The following is a 13,290-nucleotide window of genomic DNA, read 5'->3' on the forward strand; positions in this document are numbered from 1 at the left end:
GGGACCCGGCCCGGCCGCGGGGAGCCAAGGACAGTGAGGAGCAGCCGGTGAGGCGCTCTTCCGGCCGTTTCGCACGAGGCCCAGCGGTTGCCCGCACGCTGGCGCCCGGCCAGGACTCACCGATGTGCCGCTTGTAGTGCTTGAGCATGTTGACCTTCTGCGCGAACTTGCGGTGGCACTCCTTGCACTCGTACTCCTTGATGCCCTTGTGCAGCTTCATGTGGTGGCGCAGAGCGTGCTTAGTCTTCATGCCTGCGGACAGAGGCAGGTGGGCGCCCGCCACGCCCCCTGCGCACCGGGCCGCACCCTGGACCCCCCTACAGCGACCGTGCCCAGGATCCCCCTAACCACCCCTGTGCCCTGGATCCCCCCAGCACCTGTGCCCGACCCCCCTCCAGTGCCCACACCCCAACCCTTGGGCAGGCACAGGTGTCAGGGACTGCAGAAAGGGGGAAGGGAAGGCGGGCTCTGCTCTGAAAGGCTCTCCCACCAACGGGGAGCAGCTGCACCCCTGAAGGCCGGTTCCAGCGCCACGTGCGCGCGCCCGGGACCGTACCTTTCCCGCACTCAGCGCACAGGTACTCCCGGATGTTGTCGTGCACGCGCATGTGCTCCTTCAGCATGTCCTTCCTGGCGAAGGACTTCCCACACTGCTCGCAGGCGTGGCTCTTCACACCTACCAACAACGCACCCCCATGTCACTCCTGGAAGACCCGCAGGCGTGGTTAAGGCGGCAAGGCAGTAACTGGGAGGAAGGCAGCCTCCCCGCAGCAGGAAGCACGGGCCACCCCTCCCTCCACCGCCTCAGGGCCGTCCTCTGGGCTTGTTGGCAGGAGGCTCCAAGGACCTGGAGCGGGTGATGAGGCAGGGACGTGCTGGGAGCGGACACCGTGGCCAGGACACGAGAAGCGGGACCGAGGAATGCACTGAGGGGAACGATGCGCGACTGCTCTGTGCACGAAGCCCGCAGACAAGGCGGTCCACCCCCTTCAGCCCGGGGCCCTGTGCCTGACAGGAACACCTACCCGTGTGGATGAGTTTATGCCGCTCCAGGTTCCCGATGCTGTTGAAGATCCGGCCGCAGATCTCGCAGGGGTGGATGTACCTGCAACCAGACAGAAGCCTCAGGGCGGCCCCACATGGGGGGACCCTGCAGCGGGCACAGCTTTCCTAGGTATAATGGAGATGACAGAAGACAAGGACTGTAGGCTGTCTTGAACTTAATGTGCCCCCAATTCAAATCCACGCTTAAGCCCTGACCCCCAGTTCCCCGAACGTGACTGTATTGGAGATCAGGGCTTAACAAGTGACGAAGTTGGAACGAGGTCTCTGGATGGGCCCTGAGCCAGTGTGACTGGTGTCCTTATGAAAAGGGGAAGTGTGGGCACAGAGGCCCGGGTAGCGGGACGACCATGTGCAGACACGGGGAGATGAGGGCCGTCTGCATGCCAAGGAGAGGGGCCTGGGGCAGATGCTCTCACAGTCGGAGGGAGGCAGCCCTGCGACACCTTGATCTCGGACCTCCGGCCTGTGCACTCTGTTCTGGCGACCGAACTGGCCACTGCAGCCACTGCAGCCACTGCAGCCACAACCATCCACCCTCGCTCAGGCTCAGAGCACTGGTTCCGGCTGCAGCCCGACGGGAGCTGGCCTTCAGGGACCCTGATCACTGGGGAAAGGCTCCCGGGGGCTCCCCAGGCCTGTAATGCGCTGCTCATGCTGAGTCCTGGCAGGGGATGGGGCCGAGGCAGGACCGGTGGAGGACAGGTACTTCCCCAGGACCCAGTGGGGCTCACAGAGCAGAGGGACTTGCCCCTTCAAGCATCGCTTCTCTGCGCCCCCCTCGGGCACCTCCCTCAGGCACCACCCAGCGCTGAGCCCGCAGCCCCGGGAGCCTCACTTCTGCACGTTGGGGTCCGGCAGGTTCTCGCGGTGGATGACCATGTGGGCGTGGTAGGTGGCCTTCAGGGCGAAGCGCCGGTTGCAGGTGCTGCAGCCGTAGCCCTTCTCCTTGTGCACCTCCATGATATGCTTCAGGTACTCCTTCCCACGGCCGAAGGTGAGCTGCGGACAGGACACGCTCACCACTCGCCCAGCGCGGCGCTGCAGCTCAGCACGCACTGCCGCGCACCACGGGGCAGGGACGCTGGTGAGAGCCCGTCACCCTGGCAGGTGAGGAGGGCACTCCTCGGGCAGGGGCAGCGCCGGCAAAACTGTGCAGCGGAGGATGTGAGGAGTGGACCCCAGCTCCTCCCGGGCCTCCGGACTCCTCTTCAGGCCTGACTGCCTCCTCTCCACCCACTGACCTCCCTGACCTCACTCACACCCAAGGGGCCTGACAGGCGCACGGCAGGTGCCAGGATGGGCACACGGGCTGGTGCTCGCAGAGAACATGGCACCTGCACTCGACAGGAGTGAACTGCGCTTTCCCAGGCAGGGGACCCAGTGCAGGGACCGCCTTCACACAGCACGCTGCTGAGCCCGGGCCCTTTGAAGACAGAACCACCCCCTCTGAGCACGCCCCCCTTCCACGCACGGGGCAGGCTGTGGTGAAGAGCCACTGGTCTGAGGCGGGGAGGGAGGCCCCTCATGCGGCCGACCTCCAGGGAGCCAGATCCCACCGGGTGAGCCACACAGCTGTACGCCAGCCAGTCGGGAGACTGGTTCCGCGAGGATGGTCCGTGTGACACAGTGAGACCAGGCATCCTCCCCGAGAACCCAAGTGACCTGGGGCAGCCAGCAGGACAGGCCACCGCCTGGGACTCAGCTCACCGAGCCCAGGCCCGTTGCGCCCGCAGCCTGTTCCAAGCCTCCTTCCCCGACGCTCCTGAGCGGCAGGTTACCTGGCACCTTTTGCAGCTGTACTTGTGAGGCTCCGAGTCTGCGCTCTCGTCAGAATTGTCGTCGTTCTCCTCTGAGGAGATCCCGATCTTGCCAATGAACTCTTCCCTTTGGTGGTCATCCATCAGCGCGATGTCCTGCAAAAGCCGGAGCCCGACTTCTAACGCGCGTGGCAAAGCGTTAACCGGCTACTTATCCACGGCAGCAGGAGGCTCACCCACGTGGAGAGGCAGCGCCTCTGCGGGGTAGAACGTCCTAGGAGCTCCCACCTGCTGCGTCCTGGGGGGCCCCCTGCAGACACTCTCCCTCAGGTCACCTGCACACCCCACTCCCCTGACGGGAAACCCACCAGGCCCTGCTCACACTCAGATCATTTTGCAATGCACAGCACCAACCCTGAGAGGTAGGCAGGGAGCAGCAGACTCCCTCCTGCGGGCCTGGTGTGAGCCTGGTGCTGCCTGAACCTGGGAACACCTAACGTCCCGGCCTCGACGGTGGCTTCTGTCAGTGGGGTGGGGTCAGTGGTCTCTAAGGCTTCCTCCTGTGGACGTGACCGGGCTTGCCCCGAAGTTTCTGAAGTTCCATTTACTTTTCTGCAAAAGACTGCAAGGATCACTCCAGCAGTCACTTGCAGGCAGAAACACTGGGCATGAGCAGCCCGGGGGGCGAGCCCGGAGCTGAGGGAGCAGCGTGGCAGGAGCCAGCAGCCACCACTGGGAGGGAGGAGGGCTCGCCACGCTGGGTGGCCGGCTCCCTGTCTTAGCAGCTCCTTCCAGCGGCCGGAGAGGGCGCTGCCCCTTTCCCTGCCACTGCCCATCCTCAGGCAGAGGCTGCCGGTCGCATGGCACTGAGGGCCACGTTTCATCAGTGGGCAAACTTGGAACCCAGAGAGGATGGGCTCCTTTGAAGAGCTCGCTCTCCCTCCCTCCGCGCCCTCGGCTGAAGCACGAGGTTTCAACAAGGGCCGCCGTTCCGTTTCTTCTACTGTGGACTCTCACATTGACTCAGACTGAACCCTAGTTTCCGTCAGCAAAGAGGGGCACCCTTATTTCAGAGGAGAACTGCCCGAGGAGGACTAGCACCTGCTTACAGACCACAGGCATGGGCACTCAGACCCGCCAGACCCGTCACCTGTCGGGTCTAATTTAATGCTCATGGAAACCCACTGTCCATGGCAGGGCTTGGGGCCCCGTTTTACAGAGAGAAACGTGGAGGCTCAGGGGTGGCAGAACTAGTACCCGCAGGTCCCAGTTGGGACATGGCAGGGTCCCGGGAGGTCCAAGCTCTTCTCCCCGAGGCTCTTCGCCCTCCTGGGGCCCTTCCTTCCTCCCCAGCTTGGTCCACATGGCTCTGCACCTGCACTGGGAGCCTCCCACACTCGTGCCTCACCCCCACTTTCCCCAGCATCTGCCCAGAGAAATCCCAACCTGCACCGGAGCTGGGAACTGCCCGTCACTGAGCTGCAGGCAGGCAGGTGAGGAGGGTGAGCGCAGCTTCATCGGGGCCTCAGCACCAGCCATCCCTTTGTTTTCCCTATGGGGCCCCGTTTTACAGAGAGAAACGTGGAGGCTCAGGGGTGGCAGAACTAGTACCCGCAGGTCCCAGTTGGGACATGGCAGGGTCCCGGGAGGTCCAAGCTCTTCTCCCCGAGGCTCTTCGCCCTCCTGGGGCCCTTCCTTCCTCCCCAGCTTGGTCCACATGGCTCTGCACCTGCACTGGGAGCCTCCCACACTCGTGCCTCACCCCCACTTTCCCCAGCATCTGCCCAGAGAAATCCCAACCTGCACCGGAGCTGGGAACTGCCCGTCACTGAGCTGCAGGCAGGCAGGTGAGGAGGGTGAGCGCAGCTTCATCGGGGCCTCAGCACCAGCCATCCCTTTGTTTTCCCTAGATCTGCACTTCCTCTGCCCCGATGGCCCCGAGTCCTCACTGCCTCCCCAGCTCGGGCCAACCCCTCACTTTCCTCGAGGTAGGGAGAAGGGGAGCAAACCCCAGCACCCCATCCACCCGCGGGAGGCACCGGACTGGGAGCCCTGCGGCGGGGCTGTCTGCACCAGGAGCCTCCCACACTCGTGCCTCACCCCCACTTTCTCCAGCATCTGCCCAGAGAAATCTCAACCTGCACCAGAGCTGGGAACTGCCCGTCACTGAGCTGCAGGCAGGCAGGTGAGGAGGGTGAGCGCAGCTTCATCGGGGCCTCAGCACCAGCCATCCCTTTGTTTTCCCTGGATCTGCACTTCCTCTGCCCCGATGGCCCCGAGTCCTTGCTGCCTCCCCAGCTCCGGCCAACTCCTCACTTTCCTCGAGGCAGGGAGAAGGGGAGCAAACCCCAGCACCCCATCCACCGGCGGGAGGCACCGGACTGGGAGCCCTGCGGCGGGGCTGCCCGAGACCAGCAAACGGTCACGAGGCCGCATCTGACAAGAGGCGGGTGGCCAAGCGGACCAGTGGTCAGAACGCTGGCCCGAGGCCCCCATGCCCCGAGTGAGCTACCGGGACAGCGCGGCGCGGCGGGCACCTTGAAGTGGACGTGGATGTGGTCCCTGAGCACGTCCACACGGAAGAACTTGCGGCCGCAGATCTCGCAGGTGTACTTCTTGTCGCCGTGGGTCAGCAGGTGCTTGTTCATGTTGCTCCTGCAGGAGAACACCTGCGGGCGAAGAGGTGGACGTGGAGGCGCCACTCACAATACCAGCTTCGCGTAAACCGTAACCATAGTTTCCGTTTCCTCTTGCAAAGGCAACAACTCCGGCAATGCTGCCACTGGCTGTCCCTGCGGCCATCGCTCCCCACTGTCCGGGCCTGGCAGGTGCTCACAGGACTGCGTGTGGCTGAGACCCAGCAACCACCCAAGCCCAGGCTGGTGGTTCTGTTCCTGACAACCCCAGCTTGTGGGGGCGAGGAGCCCCCTTGGGAGTCCCCCTGGCCCCCGCAGCAAGTGCTCTGCAACCGAGAGGGACACGATCTCTAGCCCTGGGCACACAGTGGGCCTCTGCACATTCTGGTTGTGGGAGGCGAGTGTGAGGAGAGCCAAGGCCTGGAGCTCATTCACGAAGAACACCCCACTTCCATGGCCGCCTGCTTGGCCCCCGCACGGGCTGACAGCACCGGGGGCTCTGGTGGGCAGTGCACTGCTGGACATTTAGGATCAAGCTAAGGAGTCGCCTGACACACCCTGAACGGATCTGCTCATAAGGCTGACGTCACGCTTCCCTCACTCAGGGAACATGCCAGGAACCTCCGTGGCCACGCGGTTGTGGGTGCTGTCACTCAGAAATGCCACAGGGGAGACCAGCACCAGCAGACAGAATTAAGCCCCCAGGACCTCCCACTTCCCCGGTGAGCGGCTCCCATCTCTGCCAAAGGACATGTCGCAGAGACGCTGAGGAGAGAGAGAGAGCGTGGCGCACGCAGGTGGAGATGGTGGCCAACGAGGAAAAAGGCTCTGAAAGAGCAAACACTCATCCCTCAGCTCCCTCACTGGAGACCTGGCTCGACAGCAAAAGATCACAATCGCCGAAACCGGTTTGGCTCAGTGGACAGAGCATCGGCCTGCGGACTGAAAGGTCCCAGGTTCGATTCCGGTCAAGGGCATGTACCTGGGTTGCGGGCACATCCCCAGTAGGAGATGTGCAGGAGGCAGCTGATCGATGTTTCTCTCTCATCGATGTTTCTTGATTCCGGTCAAGGGCATGTACCATGGTTGTGGGAATATACCCAGTAGGGGGAGATGTGAAAGCAGCTGATATATGTTTCTCTCTCATCGATGTTTCTAACTCTCTATCTCTCTCCCTTCCTCTCTGTAAAAAATCAATAATATATATTAAAAAAAAAAAGATCACAATGACAAGGCCATGAGTGAGTGGACACTGCAGCTTAGGACACCCCGAGTGTCCATGTACCCCGGACCTTCTCCGGACCTACAGTGGGCAGAGCTCCGACTCGTCACCGCGGGAAGTGGTGAGCTGTGCGTTAGACTGCGGGGCAGCGCGGCGTTACCTTGCCACACACGGGGCACCCCGAAGGCTCCTTCTTGTATCGGACCAGGCTTTCCCCGCTGGTCTCCAGGTCTTCTCTCTTCACTCGCCTGACTCCTGAAAGGCCCAAAAGATCACAATGACATGGCCATGAGTGAGTGGACACTGCAGCTTAAGACACCCCGAGTGTCCATGTCCCCCGGACCTTCCCCTGGACCTGCAGTGGGCAGAGCTCTGACTCGTCACCGCGGGAAGTGGTGAGCTGTTCGTTAGACTGCGGGGCAGCGCGGCGTTACCTTGCCACACACGGGGCACCCCGAAGGCTCCTTCTTGTAGCGGACCAGGCTTTCCCCGCTGGTCTCCAGGTCTTCTCTCTTCACTCGCCTGACGCCTGAAAGGCCCACCGCCCAAGCGAGAGGGTAAATACGTGATATTAGTCAGTTCTGCAGCCCAGTATCATTTCAGAGGACGGGAGACAGCTGCCCACAGTGTGGAGACATAAGAGTGAGTGGGGCGTCCCTGGGCTGTGATGTGAGCATCAGCGCTAACCGCTGCTCCTACGGGCTCCCAGGGGAGAGGAGACTGCAGCACCCACGGGTTCGGTGACAGGGTTCTTGCCTCTGAAACATTTGGAAATATGAGGGCAGCGAGTGTTTCCCACTTTACAGCGTGGAAGGTTATAATGAACGACCTAGAGGTGTCTGTGCCCGATGGAAAGGCTCAGGGAAAAGGCAGGCTTCTTGGAGACGGCTCTAAGCAGGCAGGCTTTTTATTAAAAAGAGGCTAATACAGTGGGGCCTTGACTTACGAGTTAATTCCTTCCGAGACCGAGCTCATTAAGGAGCTCATTAACTCAAATTACTCTATCAACTCAATGCAAAAAATCTGGCTGAGAGACTAGGCTTCTTGGAGACGGCTCTAAGCAGGCAGGCTCTTTATGAAAAAGAGGCTAATACTCATCCTTCAAATTAAACCAGTTGAATTAGGGCCAGGGTGCAAGGTCAGCTGATAATAAAATCCTTGTGGCTTTCAGGCATCGGGGCCTCTCAGGGCACACAGAGGAGGAGCCAGGGAAAACCAGTCAGGGGCTCCCCAACACCTCCGCCTGGAACATGCTCCACGCACACGGCGGAGAGCTCACCGCGTCAGTTTCACAGTTTTCTTCCTACTCTCTATCATGTGTAGCATTTTGCCATAATACTCAAAACTCTTTGAAAAGCTTTTAATGACTGCCTACCATTCAATCCTACAGAGAGCCTGGTTTCCTTAACTCTCCCTCCTGAATACTTAGGACATTCCCAACTGTCCCTGTAGTTCCCACCTGACACTACGGATCCCTCCCTTTGCCTGGGCTGAATCCCCACAGCTCGATGACTCCATCGGGTGGTGGCAGGGCTTGTGACGACACGGCCCACTCCTCCCCCTCCCTCAGGCGCCTGCCCTGCGCAGGGCGCTCACCCTCCAGGTGCCTCCGCTGGTGGTCCAGCATGACGTCCTTGCGGTAGAACATCTTGTTGCAGACTTCACAAGCAAACTTCTTGTCCCCGTGCTTCTTCTTGTGCTTGGAGAGGTTGCTGTTGGTGGAGAAGAATCTGAAACACATCTCACATTGGAACGTCTTGTCATCTGTCCAGAAAGCAAGCAGACACGGCAGCTTTTAGGTCAATGGCATCGGATGCAGGCTCCATGGTGCGTCCGTGGGAATGGTAAGGGGCACAGGTGAAGGGTGGAGATGCGTGAGGCCCACACGGCCAGGAAGCCGGTCACCTGTGCTACTGTCTAAGCACAGGCTGGAGGGCTGGTTCCCAAGATTTAGCTCGCCTCCTCTCACCACCAGCCCAGCCCGCATCCTCTGCCACCTCCTCTCCCCCACGGCATTCAACGATTCCGCCCAAGGAACCCCAGTGCTCCTCCGGGAACTGGACAGTCCCCACCCGCTCCCTCTGTGACACTGCGCTCTCCCTCCAGGTGCCAGGACATCCCCTGAAGGCCTGCCCTGGGTGAGCACAGGCAGCGGGCATGGGGCACCTGCATGGCGCTAGCACCCCTCCAGCTGTCTGTCTTTCCTGGACCACCTGGACTTTCCCCTTGGCTCAGGGATCCCAGGGCCTCATGCCCAGCACAGGCCCCAACCCTCTCTGTGTTGTTCTGTGCTCTGCCCCTCACCCCACCCCCATCCAGGGGTCTGTCCTCCACACAAGCCCTGAAGGCAGCCCTCCCTGCCCACAGCCCTCCTGGAGCACCAGCCCACGCCGGGTCCCCCTGCAGGTGGGCATGACAGAGTGGGTCACAGGGGCATCCCCCTTCAGAGGGAGGCCTCAGGACACACCGTGTCATCCTTGTTTCTGGACCTGGGCTCCAGCCCGCTGACCTGCTTGTGGAGTCAGCAAACGTTTGCCAAACACACAGATCCCTGAGGCTGCACATAGCCCTGCTGTTTCCTACCATGAATCTGATGGTTCTCACTGTGCTGTACACGGAGCCCGTGGTGCGTTTAAGTACCCCCTGCCCCCCACACACACCCAGGGTCTCAGACTGGGCCCTGGGAACACGTGGGCCACATCGTCCTCTGTGGGGGCCGACCTGGTGCTGTGGAATACACGGAGCCCGTGGTGTGTTTAAGTACCCCCTGCCCCCCACACACCCAGGGTCTCAGACTGAGCCCTGCCAACACGTGGGCCACATCGTCCTCTGTGGGGGCCGACCTGGTGCTGTGGATGTCCTGCAGCACACCCCCACCACACACACACAGCCAGTGTGACAACCAAAATGTCCAGGCGGGGGGTTAGGTGACCCCAATGTGCAGCCCAGGTGCATCTACATGATCCCCTGTACACACACTTACATGTATGCAGTATGTGTGCTTAGTATGCTTATTTCAGGGGCTATGTAATAGTCCACCTGGTTCCTTTACCACAATGTACTGCATTATTCTTTACTAGAGGCCCAGTGCACGAAATTCGTGCATGGGGGTGGGGGTCCCTCAGCCCAGCCTGCAACGATGCCAGCGTCCCTCGCCCCGGCCTCCGGCCCGAGGCTAATAGCATAGGTGAGCTGCCCTCATGGGCAGGTACCCCCCTAGCGTGGAAGGTACAGTTCTTAGGGATGGGACCACCAGACCAAGGGCATCTGCATCTACTTTGTGGAGGCCACACCATTACTGGACTGTCCCATCAGATCACAGAGACCCCCACCCACTCCAGGCCTGCAAAACCACCCAAGTGAGCTTCCCTCCTGGGCAGGTGCTAATAGCATAGGTGAGCTGTCCTCATGGGCAGGTACCCCCCTAGCGTGGAAGGTACAGTGTGCCCATGGCTTTAGCTTTCTCTCTCAGGAAGTCCCTCCAGCATATGGTGAGAAATCACCTGTAACTATTCCCGACTCATTTGTGGCCTCTGCTCAGGTAGAGGGAGTAAGCAGGGCTATCGGGACGTCCCTCACTCAGGGTGGCTGCCCTGCCCAGGTAGAAGGAGCAGGCAGGGCTTTTGGGATGTCCCTCACTCAGGGTGCGTTTCCTGTGTGGCATCCAGTCACCAGTTTAGGAATGCAGATGGGCATCTGGCTCCAACAATAACTTTCTCCCACCAATAACCCTGGTGCCCTTGAGGTCTACATTTATCCATATATATAAAAGCCTATTTCAATGACCAAACAACAGGTCGACCGGCTGCTATGATGCACACTGACCACCAGGGGGGCAGACGCTCAATGCAGGAGCTGCCCCCTGGTGGTCAGTGCGCTCCCACAGCCGGCCAACCTCCCGCAGTCCCTCCCCCTGGCCGGCCAACCTCCTGTGGCCCTGATCACCAGCCAGGCTGAGGGACCCCGTCAGTGCACGAATTTGTGCACCGGGCCTCTAGTGTTTTAATAAAATGCAGCGACTGAGAACAGATGCCTATCAGTTGGGTTCTGGTGAGGGTGTGGGTGCAGGGTCAACCAGAGATAAGACAGCAGATTTCTAGGAGAGCCGACCTGCATGGGAGCCTGGACATGAACCTTTGCTATTCACTAGCGCAGTCTGATGGTCAAGGGCAGTTCAGGGACCACTCAGAAGAGTTACACCAACACCTGTCACACCCAGGGCCAGCCCTGCTGAGTGGAAGCATGAGAAAAACCCAGCAGACTATACATTTCAAAGCTTCTCCCTCACATTGGACAAATTCTTGGCTTAATGGTTTATGGAAGACACACATTTTTTTATGTGAACACATAAAAAAACATAATAGTATGCAAATACTGCATTTTGCAAATGAGCTCATATCCAGGCTTATCCTTTATTTTCCATCCAAAACTTCTGCCCTTTGAAAGAGCATCTTGGGAAAAGAGAAGGTGCATTTCAGCTGCTGCTGTTACTTCCACATGACGAAGGAAAGGTCTGCTTTGTCAGAACTTTGACTGACGAGTAGCACCTGGGGCTCTGACTTCTGTTACTTTCTGCTTCACCTGTGTCCAGAGAGACAGCTACAGAGGACACCTCCTCTTCCTGGGCCCCGAGTCACGCACCAAACACTGCACAGGTGCCACTCATGCTCCTGACACCCTGACAGCCCGCCCCATTCCTGCAGGCACGCAGACGTGCCAGTGGCCACACGGGCGTAGTCCGACTCAGAACAACAGCCCAGGCTAAGGCCGGCTGACAGCTGGTGCAGCATGGAGACTGCTGGGGGACCCGCCCCGGATCTGGGGAGCACCTGGGTGCAGGGCTCAGGATGCATGTGTGCGGCACACTGGAAGTTCATCCGAAAGCTGCCAAGGTCACTTAAAGCCACAGACTCAGATGCTGCGGAGCAGCTGGAGCTCAGGTGAAACAGGGCTCGTCTGCCACTCAGAACAGTCCCGCCATGGGAGCAAGGTGCCATGGGCGAGACATGCCAGGTTCCAGACAGGACCCTCCAACACGACAAACAAACAAACACATGAGCCAAGCAAGGGTTACAGCGGGCGCTTCCGGGCAGGCGCTGGCTGCAGAGGGAGGGACCGTGGAGACTTAGCTAAGCCGGTTAAGGCTCCCCGGAGACCCACCTGACCAAGAACCCGTACAGAGATACAGTGACGCACACAGAGGGCCAACAGGAAAGGGTCGGTATCAAAGGCTAACCTGGTAGGTCGCTAAGCCGACTGCCACTGGTCCCCCCCTCTCCCGGGTGAGCTAGGGTTCCTGGAGAGAGGGAGAAGGCAAGTCACCCCGATGCACAGGAGGAGCAGTGGGGACAGGGGGGGGCTTTCTCCAGGGCCTGGGCTCCTAAGCCACTGCCTCCTGCTGTCCACGAGGATGTCTGTAGCACGCGTGCTTGCCAGCTGCCAGCTTGCCCACACACAGTGCCCAGCATGCTTGCTCAGACCCAGGGAGGCCCCCTCGGCACGGGCTCGTGGCAGCATGAGGAAATGAGGTTCCTGTCACTTTTGGAGATTGGTGGACAGAAGTGGACTCAGAACAACATGGTCTGGACACTGGCAGCTCCATGTAGAAGGGAGGCTAATGGTTCCGGAAGCCCCTTCCGACAAGTGAGAGACACACCCCTGCAGGCACCACCCACCCACTCCTTCCCACATGGTCCTAGCACAAACCCGACACCGCTGCCCGCCACACTCGGCGAGGATGGCATGTGTGGGAACTCAAATGGGGGCATGTGTAACAGGAAGTGGGAACACAAGTTCCTTTAGACCCGGGATGTCTCCATCTGTCTCTAGACCAGCTAATGACTGCTCGGAAGCAAAATGCGTGGTGGGGTTATTTGTTAACCCTACCTTTACCCCCTCCGACGTTCCCCAGCTCCCACCCCGTCCCCTGGGACTGACGCTGGCCGGGCCCGCTCACCTGTCCTGCAGTTGTGAAATTCCAGCGCGCTCTCGATGCGGAAGGTCTTCTCACAGGTGCCACACCGGTACCTGTACTCGCTGTCCACCTGGGCAGAGGGCAGTGCGTCAGTGAGAGGAGGAGCCCAGGGGAGGCTCAAGCAGAACGAGCTCCCTGAGGAAACATTCTAGCAACTTCCGTGTGTGTGGTTTACGACGGTTCTGTACTACTCTCCTACTCAGCTTAGGAACATGAAGAATTTTCACTCTTCCCGCCCCATTGCCCTAGAAAGAGCACCCCATACTCAGGCACCTGCACAGCCCCAAGGGCCACCTGCTCCCGCCAGGCCAGGCCACCTGGATGTGTCCAGAACCGCCGGGCTCGGCCGCTGTGGTTCTCTCCTCTCCCCTGACTCTAACTTCTCTCCCCATCAGACTGTTTGGTCCGTGGCCCGCTTCTTCCGTAGCTGGGAGGACAACCGTGGCTGCACCCACCTCGTTCCTGCTGTGCTTGTAGGAGACATGCTGCTTTAGACTCTCCTTTCGGCTGAACAGCTTTGCACACTCCTCACACTTGAACAGCTTGTCACCTACGGAGCCAACAAGAACAAGCCGGTCCATGACTGCAGCACGGCCGGAGACATGCGCGCCCTGGCCCTCCACGCGGGGCCGGCAG

General features: G+C 60.2%; 1 protein-coding gene across 1 annotated transcript in view; it reads right to left on the bottom strand.

The window, feature by feature from the left end:
- Positions 1-13,290, bottom strand: part of PRDM15 (PR domain containing 15) — a 37,152-nt gene that overhangs the window by 11,201 nt on the left and 12,661 nt on the right. The window contains exons 9-18 of the mRNA XM_005885698.2: positions 13,110-13,204; positions 12,637-12,724; positions 8,277-8,444; positions 7,115-7,209; positions 5,360-5,491; positions 2,844-2,978; positions 1,901-2,064; positions 1,026-1,105; positions 557-676; positions 121-252 (exon numbers count right to left, since the gene is read on the bottom strand). Coding sequence (XP_005885760.1) covers positions 121-252; positions 557-676; positions 1,026-1,105; positions 1,901-2,064; positions 2,844-2,978; positions 5,360-5,491; positions 7,115-7,209; positions 8,277-8,444; positions 12,637-12,724; positions 13,110-13,204 — 1,209 coding nt within the window. The remainder of the gene's footprint in view (positions 1-120; positions 253-556; positions 677-1,025; positions 1,106-1,900; positions 2,065-2,843; positions 2,979-5,359; positions 5,492-7,114; positions 7,210-8,276; positions 8,445-12,636; positions 12,725-13,109; positions 13,205-13,290) is intronic.

Source organism: Myotis brandtii, unplaced genomic scaffold (assembly GCF_000412655.1).
Source record: "Myotis brandtii unplaced genomic scaffold, ASM41265v1 scaffold923, whole genome shotgun sequence".
Lineage (NCBI taxonomy): Eukaryota > Metazoa > Chordata > Mammalia > Chiroptera > Vespertilionidae > Myotis > Myotis brandtii.